Source organism: Panthera pardus, unplaced genomic scaffold (genome assembly GCF_024362965.1).
Source record: "Panthera pardus isolate Hobbes unplaced genomic scaffold, ASM2436296v1 HiC_scaffold_22, whole genome shotgun sequence".
Lineage (NCBI taxonomy): Eukaryota > Metazoa > Chordata > Mammalia > Carnivora > Felidae > Panthera > Panthera pardus.
Genome location: NW_026526788.1, coordinates 31177754 through 31202249, shown reverse-complemented (window position 1 = coordinate 31202249; position 24496 = coordinate 31177754). Strand labels below are relative to the sequence as shown.

At 44.2% G+C, this 24496-nt stretch overlaps 1 protein-coding gene across 1 annotated transcript in view; it reads right to left on the bottom strand.

Annotated features, from left to right (window-relative positions):
* Positions 1-24496, bottom strand: part of SGPL1 (sphingosine-1-phosphate lyase 1) — a 74894-nt gene that overhangs the window by 10364 nt on the left and 40034 nt on the right. Inside the window, exons 3-8 of the mRNA XM_019444438.2 lie at positions 23068-23233; positions 16753-16820; positions 13092-13239; positions 9771-9847; positions 7547-7675; positions 603-691 (exon numbers count right to left, since the gene is read on the bottom strand). Coding sequence (XP_019299983.2) covers positions 603-691; positions 7547-7675; positions 9771-9847; positions 13092-13239; positions 16753-16820; positions 23068-23233 — 677 coding nt within the window. The remainder of the gene's footprint in view (positions 1-602; positions 692-7546; positions 7676-9770; positions 9848-13091; positions 13240-16752; positions 16821-23067; positions 23234-24496) is intronic.

Here is a 24496-nt window from a genome sequence, read left to right as displayed (position 1 = left end):
GCAACAAAACCCTTAGTGACATTTGCAGGAAAACAGTAACCCAGAGGATGCAGTATAAACACACCGGATAAGGAGAGGGTCTAGAGAAAAAAATGCAGCCAACTATCAAAATTATGCCCATGGGGTGCCATTATGGATGAATCTCAAAAAAATTTTTTAAAGTTTTCCTCCCAAAAAACAGCCCTCAGGCTGAAATCTTCTCAGGAAGCACCCCGAGGCAGCCTATTATATTTAAGTAACTTTCACTGAACTAGGTAATTAGAGTTTTCCTTAGGCTCCAGATTACTTATAATAAAATCACAGAATTCAAAGATGTAGTCCCGTCACTCTGTCACTTTTAGAAAAAGGATCTCATTCTTGCTATCCGTATATGCCGTGTACAAACTTGCGAGCTGGGAAAGGGAATGACCTTTAAAATTAACTGGCTGATCCACCCAGGACATTGCAGAATGTGAAGGGATGAGGGTCAAGGGCAAAGGAAAGGAAGAATGAGGACTGGAACTGCCAGAGGAAGACGGAAGACAAGAAGCAGAAAACAGATGGTCAGGCTGTTTGCAACAGCGGTACTCCAAACAGATAATCTAAAGGCCACACATACATACATTTCTGGAGTTCTGATGCCATTCGCAAAGGCCAGGTCCCGATAAGCTTTGCAGGCCATCAGTATGCTTTCTGTCCCCCCAGAGGTCACCTGTAATAAAGAAGAGACGACATCCATGGAGTGGAGTGAGGGACAACGATCAGCAAGCACATCGATGCCACCTTGATCTTGATGGTGGTCTGATGCAGAAGCAGATAAGGTCTCGAATGCATTCTGCAGAGCAGACACTGCTATGTCTTCCGGAAGGAAATCTGGCTTTATCAGCTAAGCCCAATCTTGGTTCCCAACACTCAGAGGGCCTGTCATGAGCCCGATCTCCCTCACTGGACTACAAACTCATGAAGGTGGGGACCGATCTGCTCATGACAATATTCTGAGCACTTAGCCTAATAGCTGACACCTAATACAACCTCAACTAACACTTTTCAAAGCCTGATGTGACTCTCATAAACCATGACCAACACAGGCATGTCATACCCATCAGGCTATCTTCTTAGATAGCATCTAAGAATGAATCATTTCAAAACAAACAAACAAACAAACAATCAAACAAAAAGCCACAGCACTGAGCTAGGTGGTTATTTTCTTAGACTTCTCATCTCCGAAGATTCATACGAGCTTAGATAACTTCCTCATTGTACAGCTGAGAAGCCCCGAAGGCTAAAATAATTCACCCAATGCCATCCATTAGCATCTGTTGCTGAGAAGTAAAACTTTCTACATTTGTTCATTTAGTACAGCTTAACAGGAGATGGAATGAGAGACGGTGATTTCTGAAATTTCCTAAAGTAACCACATATAGGACAAAAATACCATTGGCTACAAAATCCCAGTGGTCAGCAGGTACATGGAAGATTAGCTGAGAGAAGTCAGTCACATTTTGATTCAGGAAGTCTTCGTGAAACATGTGAGCATCACCCACAAGGTAATGCACTGAACTTGGGCAAGGGAGACCGGTTTACAAATCCCGGCACTTCTGTGCTGGAGACAATGAAAATGCTTACAGAGGAGGTCAGCTCTGCAAACCAGCAGCACGTCCTGTGGTCTAGCATAAGACCTCAGAATGTGACATGAGGAGCCAAACCAGCTGTGAAGAAAGTCAGGGAAGAACCAGCAACGTCCAAGTCTCCAGTGCGTCAGTCTCTTACTAAGGTCCCGTGATGACCTAAGCAAAAGTATTTCCAAACCCCTAGTCACCCAGCGCACACACCCTATTTTTAGTCCAATAACGAATCAAATCAACATCATTATTTGTTGGGCAAACAACAGTGCACTTTGACTGTAAAGGCAGGAATATCTACATTCTACTTCTGATTTTTATTGCTGATCCCCCAATTTCTATGTTTATTTATTTTTGTTTAATTTTTATTCGGTAGGCTCCATGCCCAACATGGGGCTTGAACTCACAACCCTGAGACCAAGAGTAGCATGCTCTTCCACCTGAGCCAGTCAGGCACTCCAATTCTGCGTTTAACTATGCTGCTAATCTCCCACTGCCCTGTGTGCCCAAAGAAAAAAATGGAAATTTAATCGTGAAGTGAGAAAAGCCTCAATAACTACTTGTAATGTTAGTCAACTTCTTCCAACATTATAACAACTCTCGCTGTTAATATGTAAGTACGTCAGAGAACAAGAGTAGAACATGGCCTACTTGGAGAATTTTCTTTCAGATGCTGTTTGTAGCCAAAGGCATTTGCGCAAGCCAAGACTGTTCTCTGTGGCAACAGAATTTCTTTTAGTATACAAGATAACCTCTCATCCGTTCTGAGGCAAGTGAAGTTAATAGAAGGAAAAACAGCTTAAGTTGAAGAACAAAGAATAAAAAGAGCTAAGATCTTAGTTGGGAGCATGCTACAGACAGCCCAGCCATGAGGCTCTGTCGTCTTCTTTCCCATCTCTGAACCCCGAACTGTTTTCACCAAAAGCAGCAGAGACAGACACATGTGAGAGAGAGACAGAGAGATATAAGAGAGAGACAGAAATAGAGAAGGGTGAGAGAAACAGAGAAACTGAAATAATCCCAGAGGTAATTAGTTCTCTTATAAAATTTTATGTAATAGAAAAGACTGGAGATCTCAGACTCCATCCTTCTCCTGATCCCTGACACAGCCACTAAAAAAGATCAAAATGGAAGAGGCATGGTTTAACTGTAGCAACGCAAAAACAAAACACAAAACAAAAACAAAAACCAGGGTTGGACTTCTGGATTAAGATGGAAGGCTGAAACCGCTCCACAACTACCTTCTCTCCCCCAGGACCTAGAAGAAGGAAGAAAAGAAGCAGCAGAAACCTGCAGTAACAATCACCGAACAAAGAGACAGATACTCGGAAGCAATATACTTCAAATAATGGCAAGGAAAAAGGAGAAGTTTCTGAAGTACAGCAGACAGCAGAATACAGTTCCTAATCCCCCCTCCAGGCCCTGAAAACTGTCCTGTGGGCCGGCAAAATCCTGAGAATGCTCATTAAAGCCCCCAAATCTTCAGAGAAACAATGGAGGGGGTGTCGTTATCTTCAGATCAGTGAGTGGTAGCCCTGGCAGCTAAGGAGAAACCAGCAAAATGAGAAGAGAATGTGGGGACCGACCCCTGAAGTCAGGGCTTCAGGGATATAGAACGGGTTAAAGAAACAATCAAAGCCCAAGGGTGTTATTCTCTTCCAGCTAGGCAGAGTGAACTCTAAGAGATAACTCTTAACAAAATCTCAGACGAGACCCACCGAACCCAACACAGGTGCAACAAAGCGGCGCTCAACCAAATGCTCTCACATGAGAGATCGGCCACCATGCAGCAGAACAAACTCGAATGTTCCGAGGAGCATGAGCCATGATGAAAGAAAATGGCCCGGTAACCATGCAAAGATTCAAAAAGAAAAAAAAAAAAAAAAAAAAGCAGCACGCAAAACAAAAGCCGAACTCAAAAAATGGTAACAGCCTAAGGAGAAGGGAAATCCACGCACCTGTTGGTCACTATAGGACAATATGATAAGAACGTGGATTCAAAAAAAAAAAAAAAAAACCAAACGTGGATTCAAGAGAACAAGTGCTGAATGACTGGACACCAAAAACAAGATGATGAGACCACAGACCCCAAAGCACAAAGTACCAAACGATCCCAACACAGAATTAAGGCATAGGAAACAGAATAAGCCCTGCCGAGAACAAAAACAATGACTTGGAGGAAAGGTTGAGGCAAGTGTAGCGAACCAGATTAGCAAACGACAGACTGAAAGACGGACGCCGCTCCGCACATGGAGAGCTGCGTCCTCCTGGCTAGACACGGGGAACCAAACGGGGTTCCAACAAGAAACACAGGGACGGTCGCAAATCTGGGAAATCCTATTCTCCAAGGAAGAGCTGAGCAGCCTAGGACAAAGCGGGGAAGAGAAAATCCAGAGGGAAAGAGGCTGCGAAGTGCGCACGGTCACGTGGGAAAACAACCACCCCGGAACCCCATCTCCGGCAACACTGACCGTACAGCTGGGCCTCCCGCGAGAGACGACCGAAAGCCTGAGGAAACAGTAACAGTTTTTTACACCCGCCACTGAGCTAACACGAAGGAGTAAACTGAACCCGGACAAAGCGACGTCGAGAATCCTACAGATACAGGAGGGCCAGAGCCGGCCTCGGCCGTGAGGGCTGCTGCCGCCCCCGGACACCAAACTCCCGTTGTGACAACTGACAGGAGATCAACTCAGGGCCTGCCCCCGGGAAGGACTCTGACAGCACACGGCTGAAGACCTGGGACCCGCACCCACATTCTCAGGGGAACGAGAAATACCCCAGTGGTGCAGAAGAGGGCAGCAAGAAAACTGCTTTCTCGGCTCTGACGGGCAGGTGAAGAAAAACAAAGAACTCTCAGGAACGGATAACGAGACCGCTTTCACATGAGTCTGTGGTGTGAACTCACGCCACCGCCGTAGCACGAAACTGCAAGCTGAGCATCGGACGCAGATCGCTTCCCAGCGACTCCCCCGCATCTGGCAGGAGCTGCTGCACATCTTCTCTGCCAGACCTTCATTTCCATCTAGGCCTCAAAGATAGGTTCCCGGGAAGACGAGTGGCTCACAGTTGAAACAACAACGAAGTCACAAATATGACAACACAAGACAACATGAGTGAAACCGGCAGAGACAGGTTGAGGCTCAGAAGTGGTGGAATTAGACACAGAATAGAAAATAATCACGTGCAATATATTTAAAGAAACAAAATATACGCCAAGCAAAGGAACGATAAAGAACTGCCACGCAGGGGTGCCTAGCTGGCTCAGTGCGTACAGCATGTGACGCTTGACCTCAGGGTTGGGAGTTCAAGACCCACATCGGGCACAGAGCTTACTTTAAAAATTAACTCATTGATCAATTACTTGAATCAATGAAAGCTCTGTAATTATCTCCTGGCTCCAACGATTATCACCTCACAGCCCCTCTTCCCTCTACCCACAGACACCCAGCCACTGCTGCTACGGAGAACATCGCTGCTCTAACAGCTACGCCTGTCCAAGTTCCCCTTGTCTCCTGGGTAATTAACCACCTGTCGGATGTGTGTCAGCCCTTCTCACTCTAGCCTCATGGCTCTCAACCTCTTCTGTGCCTTCTATTTGTCTCTCTGGATTTTATTCTGGCTGAGTTTTTATCTGTCTTGTTCCGTAAGTTTGACTCACAAACCATGTAAGTATTTTACAGAGTTCTAAATGAGACCGGGCTCTTTGGACAAGTGGCTGAATCAGGGTCTGGAAGCATGCAAGGTCAACCTGGAATATTTCATCAAATAAAAGTATTTTCTCAAAAAAAAGGGAAAAAGAAAGGAAGCTTTCAAAGACTACATGAGTCACACAAAAGGACCCAAGAGCCAAAACTAAGAGGCTCCCACTGGTCAAAATGGGCCAATTTGAGCATTAATCGGAGCAGCAGCTCCAATGGACTGAAGCAAATTACTCTACAATGTTCCACCGCACTACTGACAGCCACTGGTTACTGCCAGTTTGCAGTTACCATGGACAGTGCTGCTATGAGTATACATCCATCCTGATACACACATGTACCAGTTTTCCTAGGGTACGCCCTGAGTAGTGACATTTCAGGGTCATGAGATACGTGTATCCTTGACTTGACCACACAAGGCCAAACGATGTTCCGGTTGCTTCACTGATGGCCTCTTAGAAGTCCACAGAGTCTGTGGCACAGGAGAATACCCACATACTCTAAGTATATTGGCCTCTCCCACCATGCCACCTGTTCATATAAATGCCATAAAGGAACCCATTGCTGGATTATGGTTGGCTCAGTTTTTAACAGCTTTGGAATTCTGGGGGGGAACGAATGCCAGGAATACCATTCTGTTAGATACAGAATATACGAATGTGTTGATTTTTCATGGTGCCAACATAAAGTAAAACAACTACTGCTTATTGGAAAAAACAAAAAACTATAAAATGTTCTTGCCTTTGGACAGGCCCTTCAATAGTTAAATTTGCAGAGGGGCGCCTGGGTGGCTCAGTCGGTTAAGCGTCCGACTTCGGCTCAGGTCACGATCTCACGATCCGTGAGTTCGAGCCCCACGTCGGGCTCTGTGCTGACAGCTCAGAGCCTGGAGCCCGTTTCAGATTCTGTGTCTCCCTCTCTCTCTGCCCCTCCCCTGTTCATGCTCTGTCTCTGTCTCAAAAATAAATAAACGTTAAAAAAAAATTTTTTTTTAATAAAAAAAAAATAAATTTGTAGATATTATAATGATTATAAAAGTATCTGATAGGCTTAGTGCCTCTAGGTTACCACTACAGCATGCTGAGTTAAATCTAACTACCCTGCATAAGCAGAGATTGAGAGACCTGAGTTTCTTCTAGAGAAAGCAAGTATCGGTCTGTAGTAACAAATCTAAACAGACGTTTATCAATCACAGTTTAGGAAAATGAACAAACATCTACTAGAAAGAACAGCTGAAACAAAAAATCCTTACATGTGTCTTTAAATATAATGATAACTTCCCCTTCTTTTATTCCTAAACCAACTAAAAGAGATTTGATTTATAGCAAAATAATAAACTTCCAGCTCGAGTACAATGAGAAGTATATCAAAAACACTATGATGGCTTGACAAAATTATATAGACCAATGGGTAGGCAGTGGGTGTGTCAGTGGATGGAGGAAAGAGGGAGGGAGAGAAAGAAAAGAATAGACAGAGCAGATGTGCACAACATTTACATTTAGCGAATCCACGGTGTTCTCTAAACTGTTATAGGAACTCATATAAAGTTTAAAATTTTTCAAAATAAAAACCTGAAATGAAAAAAAAATCTTTAAAAATGTACAATAAGGGGTGCCTGGGTAGCTCAGTCGGTTAACCGTCTGACTTTGGCTCAAGTCATGATCTCACAGTTTGTGAGTTCAATCCCCACGTCGGGCTCTGTGCTGCCGGCTCGGAGCCTGGAGCCTGGAGCCTGCTTTGGATTCTGTGTCTCCCTCTCTCTCTGCCCCTTCCCTGCTCGCACTCTGTCTCTCTCTCTCTCTCAAAAATAAATAAACATGAAAAATTTTTTTAAAAAATGTACAATAAAATGTCGATGTTCTAAAAACTGTAAAAGTTGGGGCACCTGGGTGTCTCGGTGAGTTAAGCTCCTAACTCTTGGTTTCGGCTCAGGTCATGATCTCACAGATTGTGAGATCGAGCCCCATGTGGGGCTCTGTGCTGACAGTGTGAAGCCAGCTTGGGAATTCTCTCCCTCCCTCTCTCTATCTGCCCCTCCCCTGCTCCTGCTCTCTTTCTCTCTCAAAATAAATAAACTTAAAAACAAAGTTTTTTTTAATTGCAAAAGTTAACATTTTTACATTGCTGTTAAAATGGATCTTCCTACAATAATTACATATTATCTGTATAATAAAATGTTTTCAACAAACTCTTCTATTTTAAGCTAACAAAATAAGATAGTTGGAGGCCCCTGCATATACTTACACATCCACAGGAATCCGGTCCCCCATTGAACAGGGAACAAGCTATTCTTACAATCTCTGCCTCGATCTTTCGCAGTCCTGGGAAGATATCTGGATGCAATGGATTACTCCACGCAAAATTTCCATAAGCCTGCAAAGAAATGCAAGCAGATATGAAGTATGATAAATACACCGCATGGGACAAAAAACCATGCACTACACTAAAGTTTCTAAGTATCAGGCACAACACTAGAAACCGGAAAAATGGTAAGATGTGTTCTCCAACATAAAGAAGATCAACATATAGTGGAGGAAACAGACATGCAAATAAATTATTTTACAGCATGGTGAGAAAGGAAGCATAGATGTGGTTAAAAGCACATACTAAAACACCAAACAGGGGCGCCAGGGTGGCTCAGTCGGTGGAGAGGCCGACTTCGGCTCAGGTCATGATCTTGCAGTGCGTGAGTTCGAGCCCCACGTCGGGCTCTGTGCTGACAGCTCAGAGCCTGGAGCCTGTTTCAGATTCTGTGTCTCTCTCTCTCTCTGCCCCTCCCCTATTCACTCTCTGTCTCTCTCTGTCTCAAAAATAAATAAACGTTAAAAAAAAAATTAATTAAAAAAAATAAATAAAAAATAAAATAAAACAACAAACAGACCCATTTTGCAATCTTAGCTTCACCTGTTACCTCTAGTTGTGTAATCTTAGGTCAAATAACCTCTCTGAGGCTGTTTCCTCATATGCTCAAGGGGATAATTATGGTCCCTACCTGCTAGGGTTCTAGCGATGAGTAAATAACATAACACTCATGCAAAGCACTTAGGAGGGGATCCAGCACAAACCAGCTATTGTGGTCAGTGCAGTACCAGAAGCATGCAAGCGAAGGAAGGGGCCCTAAGGGGGGAATAACAAACATCCCCAGGGGTCTGAGGTGTCTGTAGAGTGGAATTACTAGGAATGTGACAGATCAATAGGAATTCATCATTTAGAACAGGCGGAGTGAAGGGGAGGAAAACATGGTATGAGTGAGCTATGTGCCTGCCGCAAAGAGAAAAGGCGAAAGTTTAAGTTTATGTGGGAAAGTAACAAAGTGGTTAAAAATACAGGTAGAAAGCTGGCTCATGACGGGGCTTACATCTTCTGCTACAAAAGCAGCTCAGGTTTTATCCTGTAGGTAGTGGGGAGCCACTGAAAGTTTTTTTATTTTTTTATGGTTTTGTTTTTGTTTTGTGTGTTTGATTTGGGGAGAGGAAGGAAGGGAGAGAGAGAGAGAGAGAGAGAGAGAGAGAGAGAGAGAGAGAGAGAGAGAAAATCCCGAGTAGGCTCCACACTCAGCATGGAGCCCAAAGTAGGGCTTGGTCTCATGGTGGTGAGATCATGACCTGAGCCAAAACCAAGAGTCAGACACTTAATTGACTGAGCCACGCAGGCACCTCTCCACTGAAAGATTTTTAAGCAGAGAATAAGATCAGAGCACTATGTCAAGACATAGCAGAGCAAAACCTGTAATATTTAGTAAGGTATGAGGAGTTTCATAGTTATTATAATCAAACACAAAGACCTTAGAGACTATAAGGCCCATGCCAATTTTACATGACAAAGCAGGGTTTAAGAAATAAATGTGATTAGAAAAGGAAGAAGCTATAGGCAACTCTAAAGTCAACAGAAAACAAGAATTATCTGAATCATGAGTGAGCCTACTGCTCATTCTCAGATCATCTGATTTGAGATGTGGGTAGTATAGGAAATGATGACCAAATTTCTGTTCCTCATCCCTTCTTAGCAAACAAAATATGTCTGGTCATTAATAACCTCAAATGATGGGGGACTACCTTCCCTAGTAATCTGCCTTCTACACAGGGCATGTATAAGCCTAAAAACATAGGTCATATTGTACTTTTTTACAGACTGAAGAGATCTCTAACAGTACGATTCATATTCACCTATGTGTGGGTAAAGAGAGACTCTCTGAAGTTATTTTTAACAATAAGCTTTCCTTAAGTATCTTTTTAATGTTTATTTATTTTTCAGAGAGAAAGTGCATGAACAGGGGAGGGGCAGAGAGAGAGGGAGGCACAGAATCCGAAGCAGGCTCCAGGCTCTGAGCTGTCAGCACAGAGCCCCAACGCAAGGCTCAAACCCACGAACCATGAGATCATGGTTAGCCAACTGAGCCACCCAGGCGCCCCTACGTAATATTTTATTTTAATTACCCAACTAAGGAGAGAAACTGACTGGCACTCACCTTCACGAGGAGTTCAGTGAGCTCTTCCTCCCCACTGTACACAGCTCCGGACGCCTTCCCTTCTTGCCAGAAGACATCTGTAGAGAAAGTTAAGACCAGTGAGTCAGTAAACAGGAACTTTTGGGAAGACACTTAGGTTCTTTTTTTTTTTATTTAAAAAAAATTTTTTTTTAATATTTACTTATTTTTGACAGAGAGAGAGCACAAGCGGGGTAAGGGCAGAGAGAGAGGGAGACACAGAATCTGAAGCAGGCTCCAGGCTCTGAGCTGTCAGCACAGAGCCCGACGTGGGGCTTGAACTCACAGACTGTGAGATCATGACCTGAGCCGAAGTCCGATGCTCAACCGACTGAGCCACCCAGGTGCCCCTACACTCAGGTTCTAATAAGGAAGAAATAAGAAGTTAACCCCACTGGTACAAAAGAAACCCCAAAGTCTGAGTGGAAACTCAAAGGTGTTCTTATAAATCAAGAAAAAGCATTCCAATAAAGAGCTAGCGCAGCAAAATAAAGATGAAAGATCTTCCGTTACTATCAACAACAGTGTGAAAAGATATTCACAGCACCCAGGTATAATACAGATAGTCCAGGGGCACCTGGGTGGCTCGGTCGGTTGAGCATCTGACTATGGCCCAGGTCATGATATCAGTTTGTGGCTTCGAGTCCTGCATCCAGCTCTGGTGCTGACAGCGCAGAGTGTGGAACCTGCTTCGAGTTCTGTGTCTCCCTTCCCTTTGCCCCTCCCCTTGTACATGCTCTCTCTCAAAAATAAATAAACATTAAAAAAATATATAGTCCAACGAAGACGCTGTCATCAGCCCCAACTATCTTCTAAAGGAGAAAAATTTTGGGGCGCCTGGGTGGCTCAGTCGGTTAAGCGTCCGACTTCGGCTCAGGTCACGATCTCGCGGTCCGTGAGTTCGAGCCCCGCGTCGGGCTCTGGGCTGATGGCTCAGAGCCTGGAGCCTGCTTCCGATTCTGTGTCTCCCTCTCTCTCTCTGACCCTCCCCCGTTCATGCTCTGTCTCTCTCTGTCTCAAAAATAAATAAACTTAAAAAAAAAATTAAAAAAAATAAATAAATAAAATAAAGGAGAAAAACTTTCCTTTACTTCTACTCATTTTCTGGTCTCTGTATGACTAACTTGACTTTTTTCTGCAAGAGGTTCCTTCTTCTCTCCCTTCCTACCCAGTCAAAGAAGTGTGAGGAGCGTTACGAGCAGAGTTGGCAGAAAGTATGAACTGGCAGTACACTCTCATCAGAGTTGGAGTCCGGGAACTGAATCCCTGACCAGACAAACCATGACGATGCATGTACCATCGGCCCCTGGTCTCAGTGTCCCCTCCTTCGCATGAGCCTGGAACCCACTCCCCCAACAATTAGCCACATCCTTCTGGCAACACATGTAGTAGCACTCAGCATCAGGAACGCGGTCAACACCGGGATCAAGCTCAGAAGAAAGGTTCCTGACCAGAACGTGAGGTCTAACTTTCCACTTCCTGTCTGACGTGCTTCTCCAAAGGCAGCCTACATTGTTATCAACAAATCTGCCAGCGTGGCTATCCCAGGTCCTTTTGCTACAGGACGGCTGTGCCCTACTGAAAGTGCACAGTGAGAAGGCAATTACAGAGAGGCACGGACTGAAAACTGTAGCCACGGGCTCTATCAAGCCAAGATCTTCAGCTCCCACAAGAGAGAAGACTGAGCAGTGAACGTCCTCACTCTCAGCTCATCTGCCAAACTCTGGCTTGCTGCCAGTGTGACTTTCCCTCTTCCTTAAAGGACACTGGACTGACTGTATTATGCGTGTCTTCAGATTAGAGGCCACCAGCCTTTCGAAAATAGGATACATGGTTTCATTTCCTGTCATTTTACCTGTGGTACAGAATATGGCAATGGACAATGAGTAAAAAATGGAAAGGAAGGAAATACAGTGGCAGCAATCTGCCCTCATAATCATGGAAACTTTTAATACAAAGGTCTCAGAGTGCCGATCCCTGCTTTCCATCACCTATAAATCCTGGACTGCATCTAATTTTATACAATCTGCTGTCAAAAACTCAACACGTCATGTAGAAAATTTTAAGTGTGTTTGTTGAAATGCAATGTGGTATCCTGGACACTAGAGGAAAAGCTGGTGAAACAGGAACAGAATTTGCAGTTTAGTTAACTACTGTTTTAACCAGTGTTAACGTGGTGAGTTTAGGTGTTAACATCAGGAGAAGCAGGGTGAGGGGCGTATGGGAAATCTCTGTATGTATGACATTTGCAAGTTCTCTTTAAATCTAAAATGATGACAAACCAGAAAGCTTATTTTTTTAAATATTTGTAATATGATCTTAATCTGTAACAAACATGTATTTGTATTCGTAAGTTAACATTTATTGAGTACTTACTATATGCCAGTTACTATACATTTACCTGTATCATCCTGTTTGAGCTCTATGATTATTCAAGTAAGTTCTATTATCATGATCCCTACTGTAGAAGGACAGAGACTGAGACACAGGTCAAGTAACGCACCCAAGACCATATTTAAGTGGCCTAACCAGAGTGGGAATCCAGGCTGACTCCGTGGGCTACACTCTTAAACATTGAGCTACTCGGTATATTCATCCTTCCCTTATACACTCATGCGTGTACATGTATGTGTACATGTGTTTGTGTTACACAAAAACACTGACACCTCTGACTTATATGTGGATCTCATCTGTGTTTATCTTGGATGATAGAATTAGAGTCACTTTTTATTTTCTTTTGTGCCTTTGTGCAGATTTCACAATTTCTATAATGGATCCGTATTTCATTTTCATTGCTTTTTTTAAAAGACAAATGTACTTATTTTATTCAGGCTTACCAAAGGAAATGGGACCAAGTTCCACTGTCTCAGGAGACTGTTTTGCTTTATGGATGAAGGACGAATTTACATATAATTTTTTAAAAAAAGAAATTCAGGGGCACCTGGGTGGCTCAGTCAGTTGAGTGTCTGACTCCGGCTCAGGTCGTGATCTCGCAGTCCGTGAGTTCGAGCCCCACATCGGGCTCTGTGCTGACAGCTCAGAGCCTGGAGCCTGCTTTGGATTCTGTGTCTCCCTCTCTCTCTCTGCCCCTCCCCCACTCATGCTCTGTCTCTCTCTCTCTGTCAAAAAAAAAAAATAAACTTTAAAAAAAAAAAAGAAAGAAAGAAATTCAGCCTCTGAGACGGGGCCTCACGAGCATCTAAGTTCCAAGGGTGAACTGTTCTTAACCTGTACAATCATGAAACGATGACCAGACCAGCCACGTTAAGGAAGTCAACAGCTCGCATTTGCCGAGAATCGTACCCATAGAGCTGTATTCCTTGAGTTTCTCCAGAACCGCCGACGAGCTCAGACCTTGAACGGGCAGGGCTTTCACGTAGTCTTTGTCCACTTTCAGGAACGACATATTCTTGCTAATATCATCCTTGGTCTTGTTCAAGTTATCTTGGATCTCCAAAGATAAGGGAGAGAAAGTTAACACGGAGATGGAAGGATACAGTGTGGTGAGCAGAGACCAAGTCAGCCGCTCAAGGCCGGGCATGACACGAGCGTGCAAAACGGGGACGACGGCATCTTGTTCTTAACAAGATATGGTGACACTCTACCTGCTGTTTTCTGGAATGTCTCTTAGAAGACTAAACGTCACCTTTCTCTCTGAAAGTCAAAGATGCATCCAATTCCCCACACCTTTCCTCTGCCGTGCTCACCTCACCACTGCTTTACGTGGCGAGCGCGTAAACGTGAACGCTTCGCGTTTGCCAGGGTCGGCACCTCTCTGAGAGCAGTACTTGGACCTTATTCCTGTCCTGGCAACACCTACAATGTGTGTGCTAAAGAAACAGAGGTAGAGTCACAAACAGCCACCAGAAAATAAGCCAAGCGGTAAGAGGGATCCTAGTACTCGAGGAGGTGATGAGCTCCTTGAACAGACAGACACACGCAGGGCACACCCAGAACCCGGAGGCCCTCCACAACTTCTCATGTGCGTGCACAAGACATCCCTGGTAGAATGCCAGGGGGACTGCGCTCTACCTCCTCAGGTTGTCCACCGCCTGTCCTGTTTGGCCCTCGAGTGCTAGGAGGGGCTGGGGTCCTTTCTGCTACAGTTCATCAACTATGGCTATTTTCTCTTCATCCTCACCACAACAGCCTGTGAACTACTTTGTTGAACTACTACTATGGGCCAGGGATACGCAGTGGACAAAATAAGGGAGGCAGTACAAGTGAAAATAACTCCTGTTCTCATGAGGCTTATCTTTAGCAGCAGAGACCGAAAATGAAGGTCAGGTAGTGAAAAGTGATGGGGGCATGCTGAGAGGTGGGGAGGAGAAACAGGGTTTAAAAAAACAAAACAAAACAGAGCAGGGGCTGCTATCTGTGCTAAGAGACTGTGGGGCGCTAGATCTGGAAAAAGGGCTACATGTCACAATTTGTGTGTGTGACAGCGAGAAGGTTTCAGCAACACACTGGTGAAAGTGTCAGGCCCACGATCTGACTGCAAACATTTAGATTTTCCCATCTGTAGCCTCGGATGATTCCAACACAAGAGCACCTCCTTAGACGTGGCCCCCAGTGAAACCACAGGGAAAGCCGCACCTTTGAAACACGCCTGCGACCGCCTCGCGAGCGAGCGCCGGCAGACAGCAGAGGCCACACTCTCGGGCACGTGATGGACGCGAGGCGTGTGACGGAAGCGAAAATATTTTTAAAGATGTACGTGAAGAATTATGCCGCATAAATGGAAAGCGTGCAACAGGAGCAAACTATGAAAGCTGAGCCTTGGGGGCGCTTGGGCGGCTCAGTCGGTTCCGTGTCTGACTCTTGATTTCAGCTCAGGGCATGATCTCACAGCTCGTGAGTTCGAGCCCTGAGTCGGGCTCTTGTGCTGACAGCGTGGAGCCCGCCTGAGATTCTGTCTCCCTCTCTCTCTGCCCCTCCCCCACTTGTGTTTTCTCTCTCTAAATAAATAAACATTAAAAAAAAAAGCTGAGTTTCCACACACAGACTATGCTGTTGTAATAAGAGAGACAAAAAATGATAATGAGTTATATTAGAAAGCACCCCCCCCAAATTCCTGCCTCAGAACCTCTATTACATTTTAATTTCTTCACAACATTTATTTCAAAATGAAATTCTTGGGGTGCCTAGCTGGCTCAGTTGGTTAAGCATCTGACTCTTGGTTTCGGCTCAGGTCGTAATGTCGAGGTTTCGTGAGCTCGAGTCCTGTGTTGGGCTCTGTGCTGACAGCATCGAGCCTGCCTGGGATCCTCTGTCTGTCTGTCTGTCTCTCTCTCTCTCTGCGCCTCCCCCACTTGCACTGTCTCTTTCAAAATAAATAAACTGTTTTAAAAAATGAAATTCTTATGTGTTTACCTATTTTCTGATTTTCCTACAAAAATATAAGCTCCACAGAGCAAGGACTTGGTCTTGTTCCCCTCTATACCCCAGCATCCAGAGTAGTATCTGACGGAGCATGTGCTCACTAATTGTATGTTGAGTAAGTGAATTTACGGGAATGAATGACACAAGGATACACACGCTCACTCAAAACAAAGAACTTTTGCCTCTGAGCCTCAAAATCTGGTTCTAAAAAACGAAAGGTCATTATATGGGTTTTAAGTGCCTTCCAATTGCTATTTTATGAATTTAATAATAGTGTCTGGAATTTATTTGTCTCAAAATCTGAAACTGAAGGAGAAATGTGTGAAGAAAAAGAGCAGACAAATCCAGGGAGTGAGAAGGGAAAATGCTAGTATCCTTCGAGATCCAGTCCACCCTCCCCCTATCCCTTAACTCTAGCAGGACTCAAGGAGATTTCCTTTTAGGGCTTACGGTGATTTGGAGTCAAATCAAAGCCTATCCACTCCCATTCCCCTTTTCTACCTCCAATAACTGCTTCTACTTCCCCTATAGGAAATGCACCTGAAAATAAATACACAGTTATGGGAGAGTTAGCACAGGGGTCTGAATGAATTTTGGTCAGGAGAGGGGAAAAGGGAAAGGGAATTGAGAGGGGAAAAGGGAAAGGGAACTGAGAGCCAAAAGTGAAAGGAAGCTTGAAGGAAAGCTGAGGGGCAGGCAGGACCCTGGGAGAGATGACGACATTCAGGACTCATGTGCCTTCTTCCGAGCATGCCCAGGGCCTGCACTGTTATCTTCTTCTGTGATAAGGAACCTGAGGGAAGGGTGCAGAGGTGACAGTCTTTATCCTCAGCGTGGGTGAGGGGAGAGAGGACACAGTGAAGGGAACATACTATATCGCAGACAGGTACAAAGAGCAAGAGAACAGTGCTAAGTTTCTAACCCTGTCAGCAAATTACAGCCCAAATCTGACCCCGGCCTGTTTCGTCAAGATAGTTTCACTGGAACACAGCCAAGCTCATCCCTTTACCCATCACCCTGTGCTGCTTTCCCACTGCAGGGGCGGACTTGAAGAGTTCGGAAAGACACGGGATGGCCTGCAAAGTCTAGACCTCTCCTATCTATCTAGTCCTTTATGGAGAAAGTCTGCCAACCGTGGTCTAAACCAAGTAAGCACCCCACCCCAGATATATACCTAAAGTCAGCACGGCCAGATATTGCTCTATAGCCACGTCTGTCAGGTTCTCTAATTTCAAGTTCTTCCTTAACAGACATGGCCTTTCTCCTTTGGTCAATATGCTCGAGAAAGGGTTAAGTCGGATTTCTGAACCTCGGCACTTCTGACATTTGGAGCAGATAATTTTCTGTGGGGGACTGTAGGATATTTAGCAGCACCCCCGGCCACTCTCCACTACATGCCAATAGCACTCCCCTCCAGCTGTGATAACCAGAAAGGTCTTCAAACATTGTCAGATGTTCCTTGGAGGTGGGGAACGGAATCACCCTCACCCTTGGGAATTCACACTAGGTTTGGTAAATAGAAGAAAGAGGAAATGATTATGGGGTGGCGGTAGGGGAGAAGATCTGTACAGATTCCACTTACCTTGCGACCAATAATAGGCATCTTCCTGATGAGCTTAAAACATCTCTTTTTAAACCTTGACCACAAACCTAAAAGATACAATTGGCTCCGTTACCCACCTAAGTTTGCATGGATGAAACCTGCTAGCCATAATATATGAACTGTTCCGCGTGCCTTCTGTGATCTCACCTGCCTTCCGATTGTAAATGTAGTTTCTTTCCTTTGTAAAAAAAAAAAAAGCTCTGACATTTAAATTTTCAAATAAGTAATATAATTTACATGGTTCAAAAAGTTATTTAAATTAACAAACACACACAGAGTTAAAAGTTTCCCTCTTATCGGTTCCCTAGACTTTCATCCTACCCTCAGGGAAACACCATTACTATTCATTTCTATAATACCTACCTAGAGTTTTTTTCTTTTTTTTCTTTCTTTATGCTTATACAAGCAATAATAAAAATAAAATCTTATTTGTCTCACCTTTTAAACAGAAGGTAGCATACTCTAGTAACTGTAATAGACCTTGTTTTTCTACTTAGGAATATTCTCTTAAAGCTCAGAGCTTCCTCACTCATTTTTGTAGCTCTAAAATATTCCACCATATGGATGTATCATAACTGATTTAACCTGCTCCTTCCTGGTGGACAGTTAGGTTATTTCTAGTATTTCCTATGACCAACCACAGTGAAACAAGAACTTTGCAACAGGTACTGCACACCTCAGCGCGTGCCTAGAGCATAAATTCCCAGAAACAGAATGCTGGGTCGAATAACATCATTTCAGAGCTGGTGACCTTCCCGAGGTTTCAGGTGCCCAAAAGCTCTCTTCCCTTCCCCAAAACAAATGACCAAGCCACGCTTTTTCTTCAGGATCTATGCTCCAGTCTCTCATTCAACATACACCCTGACAGCATTTCAACATTTTTTGGACCTAAAAAGGGCTTCAGTATCACGGACACCAATCGGACTCCCTGTCAGGCAGAGTACAGGACAAATAGGGAATTCTGATCCTGTCCGTTATAATAACTGTAAGTGCATGGCATCTAAACAGACCATCATAACTTTTAATGAATTCAGATTCAATACAGAAAGCATTGCCTACCATCCAAAGGCAACTAAGGATCAAGCATTAATAACTTGCTCAAGGCCACAGATCACATCAGTGATGGAGCACGGACTTCAACTGAAGCAAGGGGCACATGGGTGGCTTAGTCGATTAAGTGTCCAACTTTGGCTCAGGTCATGATCTCACGTTTCGTGAGTTCAAGCCCCACATCGGGCTCTGTGCTGACAGCTCAGAGCCTGGAGCCTGCTTCAGATTCTGGGTCTCCCTCTCTCTCTGCCCCTCCCCTGCTCACACTCTGCCTCTGTCTCTCTCTCTCTCTCAAAAATAAACATTAAAAAATAAATAAATACACTGAAGCCTCAATTTTCCTAGCCCTAGACACCCAGGACTCTATGCACAGCAGGAATTCTCAGTTATCCCAAATGAGTCTATAAGGAACCTAGACCTAGCTTCTGTGCAGGCAGGAAATGAATATGAACTTCTGCTACATTTCTAGATGTGGGCATTCCAACTTCCCCGGCCAGTGGAACTCTCTCCGACAAGCATAGACTACATCTGTGCCTTCGGTCACCGCTGATGACAGGACACCTTAAATCTTTACTAGTTGTTTTGCTTGGGTTGCAGGCCTGTCTTTCCACCTTGCCCTCTGTGGCCCAGCACTGGAGCCAATACTCTGTCAATGCCTGGAGCAAAGCAGGTAACTGAGTCTGAGACTGAATAAGAAGACAAAGGGATTGAAATCACTTGTTTGTAGTTGCTATTTTGTTTACACTTTGGAAGACAGTAAAACCTTGGATTGCAAGTAACTTGTTCTGCGAGTGTTCCACAAGACGAGCAAACATTTCTAATCAATTTTAACTTGATAGACAAGCGATGTCTTGCAATACGAGCAGTACATGACGCCCAACGTCACATGATCACAACTGAACCAATGGTTCTTTCCTCTCTCTTTCTCTCTCTGCAGGATTGTGGGTAATCATCTCCCATGCTCGGATGCACAGTCTCAGGCCGCAGTGTTTGGCAGAAATCGGTGATTTTTCAGACCATTCAAAGGTGCCCACAACTGGCACTAGTGTATTTTTTGTCACTTCAAAGCACCAATGGACGGCCCTTTGCTTTTCCCTACAAGAGTGAGCTTAGGAATGCTCTGCTTTATACTAGGTCATTGCAGAGGTTCCTTGTTAAAATTGCACAAAAAGAAAGATTCCATTGAGTCAACAGATAGCAGTGATCTGTTAGTGATAGTGAAAGCTGTCCTACACAATAACCCTCCTCTCTCTTGTCTCCCACACACCAGTCACGAAGGTTTTCTAACGTGCAGGCTGCTTATTTTTCTATTTTGTATTATATTACAGTACTATACTCATTTTTATATGAATATTTTTGGATTGTGGAACGAATCATCTGAGCTTCCGTTATTTCTTATGGGGAAATTCACTTTGATATACAAGTGCTTTGGATTACAAGCATGCTTCTGGAACAAATTATGCTCGCACACCAAGGTTTTACTGTACTTCCTTCCACTCTTAAGTTCTACACACTGAAGTACACAGCTGTGATCCTAGAGCATGTACAATGCCGTGCCCTCTTCTCGATTACAGAATTTTCTACGTGAAGAACGCTTCCTAAACATAGTTTTAAATACTACCGTAACAGCCCATCAAATGCATGTAAATTTAGCGTTGGACGTTTAAGCTGCTTGTTATTTGATATTTCTAACTGTATTAAAGCTGTAAAAATTCAGAACAATTCCCTTATTTAACAGATGAAATAAATAACTAATGGGGTCAGCAAAAAGGAGTCCCTTGAGCAGAAGTACAGTAAGGTGCCTGGGCCGGGGAGGACAGAGTCAACTCTGCGTGCGATTTAACAGTACAGGTAGAAAGAACAGAAATGTAAGATCGGAGATGGAGAAATTAGAAATGAAAAGATCATGTGGTCATGACCTGAAAAGATAATCTCAAAAGTAAAAGTCCCCAGAGGTACATAAAGAAAAGTAATTATAGTGTTTTAAGGTAATAAAATAGTAAGTGCCAATGCAAGGGCAACAACGTATGGCTCCTTGCAGCTTACAGATTCCTTTCAAATTATGCCTCTCGATACTCATATTACCCTATGACTAAGGAAGGCGGGTAGTACTTCTGCCCATTTTACTGTGAGGAAACAGGCTGAGAGAGCTTATGGGTGTTAGTTAAGGTGCCAAGGCTAGAAGCTGGGAGTGTTATGACCTCCTCCCACCACATAACTCTGATTCCTAGTCATGAACTATGGACAACCCCACAGTTAAATCAACATCAAGTTATAGCGATATGAGCTGATAATCACAGAGCAGAATTAGGGAAGAGATAACACCGTAGAGGGCTGCTGACCCCTGCCCACACTCCCACCCCCATCTTCCTACAGCCTCCTGTTCTTATCTGTAGCAGCGTCCATCCTGTGTTCCAGAATTATCCTCTCCTCTCAGAAGTGTATTCAGAGTTTGAAGATCAGCAGAATTTATCTCTAGTCCAGACTTTAGACTCCTCTGGGGCAATATGCTAAAAATAACTCGACTGTTCAGTGGTAAGCACAATTCCCCTACATGAGCAAGGTACTGAAAAAACGGCAATTTTATCAAGACTATCTCCAACCTCTAGAGAGAAGACACTTTGATCTGTGTCTAAAATTCAAGTTAGAAGTTACAAAATAAAAAGTGTGTTGTGTGTGAAACTATATGAAATTGTTGACATTCAAAACTTTTGACCTACAAAAGAGATTTTGTATGGTTCAACTGGATTTAAATGTAGAAAAAGACATATGTAAATAGTGGGTAGCTCTAGGAAGCAAGATTTTCAATTTGTTCTTATGGCTTATCGGTATTGCCTACTTTTCTACAGTGGACACGTACTACTTTCGTAATAAGAAAAACATGTTATTAAAAACGACTTATGGGGCGCCTGAGTGGCTCAGTCGGTTAAGTGTCTGACTTCAGCTCAGGTCATGATCTCATGGTCTGTGAGTTCGAGCCCCACGTCGGGCTCTGTGCTGCCAGCTCAGAGCCTGGAGCCTGCTTCCATTGTCTCCCTCTCTCTCTGCCCCTCCCCCACTCACGCTCGCTCCCTCTCTCTCTCTCTCTCTCTCTGTCAAAAATAAACATTAAAAAAAATTCAAATAAATAAATAAACATTAAAAAATATATAAATAAAGTTAAAAAAAAATGACTTAAGGGGTACCTGGGTATCTTGGTCAGTGGAGCATGTGACTCTTGATCTCAGGGTCGTGAGTTCAAGCCCCACCTTGGGCATGGAGCCTACTTAAATTTTTTTAAAAATAATTTAAATAATGTGGAGTTGGGCTTACAAAGATTTACATGGCACATACCACAAACACACCGCTACTAGTAATTTTCTCACAGAGTGCACAGAGGCCAGCATATTCTGTTTGCGACATTAAAGGCAGGTAAGTACCAGGACCTAAGACGGCATGCTTCTCCCACCAGGTGAGCAAAATGCAAGTAGGCACCGTGGCCCGCAGAAGTAAAGCCGGAAGTCAATGCCTGAAGCTCATACTCATCAGAGCAAAGAAATATAAATCTCAAAGAAATATAAATCTCAAGACTTCTAACCTTATGTTGCTTCATACAAATGCACCACCTTAAAAGGAGAAGTACTTAGAGTGGCGGCTGGTATGAGCTGGGGGGATATATGCTAATGGGGGCTTATCATTTAATGGGGCCAGGGTTTCAGTTCAGGGTACTGAGAAAGTTTTGGAGATGGATGGCAGGAGCGGTTGTGCCACAAACTGAATGTACTTGAAAATGCACAGAATAGTAAATTTTACGTCACATACATTTTAATCACAATAAAAAAGAAAGGAAGGGAAGTATATTTATTGCTACTCCTTAGAGTCCTCTGCAACAGACTGCTTCACCTGGAAGGACAAGGTGGTGGGCACCGCTGAACAGAATGCTTCCCTGGACAGGCTAAGCCTGAGCAGAAAGACACAGGGCCTTGTGTCTCTGCGTGTCCCCTTCCAAGCCACTGTGGCAGAAGGGTTAGCCAGTCCCATACATCAGAGTTTAAGGGAAAATCTTACAAGGACCAGGAGCCGAAACTGAGGGCAGGGTTTTGAAAGCTGGAGTGAACTACAATTGAGACAGGGCAATCAACCCTCGTTTCCACTTTAAGTGCAATGTTTACTACGCCATAACCCTTCACTGTTACTGGAACAGCTCAGTGGCTCTCTGCAGGGTAAGCAGGTAAGACAGAATGTGGCTTCTACGTCAACTCTCCTGGGGAAACAAGAGGAAAGCAGACAAAGTACAGTGAAGGAGCCCCTTGAAACAGATGTTATCAGGGAGGCAAAGGGTCCTGGAAATTTTAAACAAGTGAGAAATGACAAGCAGTCCTCTTCAATGTTATTGGGTTTTTTCATCCCATTAATTCAGGCGCCCGCTGCTACGGGTGGGGACGGGGCGCAGAGGAGTGTTACAGAAACACCCACCACTCCTATTTCACTCACCAAGCACAACCTGCAGGAGGAAACAATCCACAAGGAGGGAACGCGCAACCAGGTTTGGCCGGGGAGGAAGGGTGGGTGCGACCCTAGGAAGGATGGCGGACCTGCAAACACGTCACTTCTCACCTTTCCTGCACTCCCGAGAAGGGACCTCCTCTTCACTATGTCCCTCAGGCTCCCTGAGTCACTACCCGGGAAGCTCAAAGTGTGCTGTCTGCCCCCTGACATCAGAAGTTCAACTCCAAGAGGACAGGGACCCTGTATAACCTGTGTCGCTATCCCCGGACTCCAGCACGGTGCCCGGCACACAGCAGACATTCAAATGGTCACTGCAACAGGGCTGTCCCAATTTCACACAGTCTGTAGTGAAAGGATGGCCTAAAATGAAAGTAATAAATTCCTGCTTGGGGAACTCTGGGCAATACAATTATGTTCCAGGCAAGAAACTAAACATGAGAAAGGCTTAAGCCATACTTTGAGATACCTGTGGATCCTTACAACAACTGATTTCTCAGGACTTTTTATGTAAGCTGCAGATCCAGAAAAATCAACAAAAGTAGTAACAGTTACATTCGAGTAGCTATTATAACTTTATGTAGACAACCTTATTATAATTTTACAGTCAGAAGACAATGCCCCACTTCCTATCTAAACAGATTTTAAAAATCAGAACCAAACCAAAGGCAAGAAATTAGTCCAATCCATCAGCCATGAGTTCTAAAGCTGGTGAAACTCCACTCTACCTTTCCAGACGGGAGGGGGCGGTATACTTACTCTCTGGCTGGAAGACGAAGCCATATACCCAGACTATCAGCAGGGTGCTCACGACACTGCAGGCAATCAGCTGCCAGGGCTCATACTTAGTACAATGTCCATTTACATAATTCTTGGCCTTTGTGGAATATACTTCCAAGATCTCAAGGTAGGGCTCAAAAGCCTTCTAGAAATACAAGGGGGAAAAAAGGAACATTACATTCAGAGAGAGAAGGGACTTCTGTTCTGCGGCCCTCCTTCTTCAAGGGCAAAGCCATTCATGACCTGGCCCCACCCCGGCAATACTCTTATCATGCTCTACAGTCCTCAAAGCTCTGCTTCCGAGTCAGGTGGACTTTGACAAGGGTTTTGATCTTCTGCCTTGTCTATAAAATAAATGGTTCAGCTGCATCATTTCAGCTCTAAAGCTTCACTACGACTGCAGTGCTCATTGCCCCACTCTCTTGACTCAAACGAATCCGCTGGATACGAAGGGCTCTCTCTTCCTCTCTACTTTATTGGAATCTCTCCCATCTGCTAACGCAGGGGGTGGGCAGATGGTTCTGTAAAAGGCCAGAGAGGAAACAGTTCGGGTGTCACAGGTCAGCCAGTCTCTGTTACAACTACTCCATTCTGCCGTTGGTAGCACAGACACCACCATGGAGGGCGGGAAATGAGTGACCACGGCTGTTCCAGCAAGAGTTCGTTACAGATGCTAAAACTGGAATTGCATATCCTTTCACAGATCACAAAATATTCTTTTTGTAAAAACAATTTTTAAAATGTAAAATGTCATTCTTAGCTCACGGACTGTACCAAAACAGGCGGCAGGCCCGATTTGGCCCACAGGCCACAGTCTGCCAATCTCTGCTCTCAAGCCCAACTTGACTACAAAAGTCTCTTTTCATAACTTTTTAAAAAAATTTTTTAAAGGTTTAGTTACTTCGAGAAAGAGAGAGATAGAGAAGGGGGGGGGGGGGTGGGGAGGGAGAATCTCAAGCAGGCTCTGTGCTATCAGCATGGAGCCCAACGTGGGACTCGATCCGACAAACCATGAGATCATGACCTGAGCTGAAATCAAGAGTCAGACATTTAACTGACAGAGCCACCCGGGTGCCCCTTGATTACAAAACTCTTAAATTCTTATCATTATGTGTATCCCTCACAATATCTGGCACAAGCAAGAATAAAGTCCTCTCATCTGGACTCCTGAAAATTTCATGACCCACTCATGAAAATTCATCTCTCCCATTAAATTCTCCTCAGGTAGTCACTTGTGACTCCACACAGAGCTTATCACACTGTGCCCTGCAGTCAGTCTACTCATCTGTTTTTTATCTCCCTGACTACGTGGTTGGGTCCTTGAAGGCTGATCAGATCTTAATCATATTTATAAGCCCCCACAGTGCCCTGTACAAAACAAGTTCATCTGATAGTTTGTTATTCATTC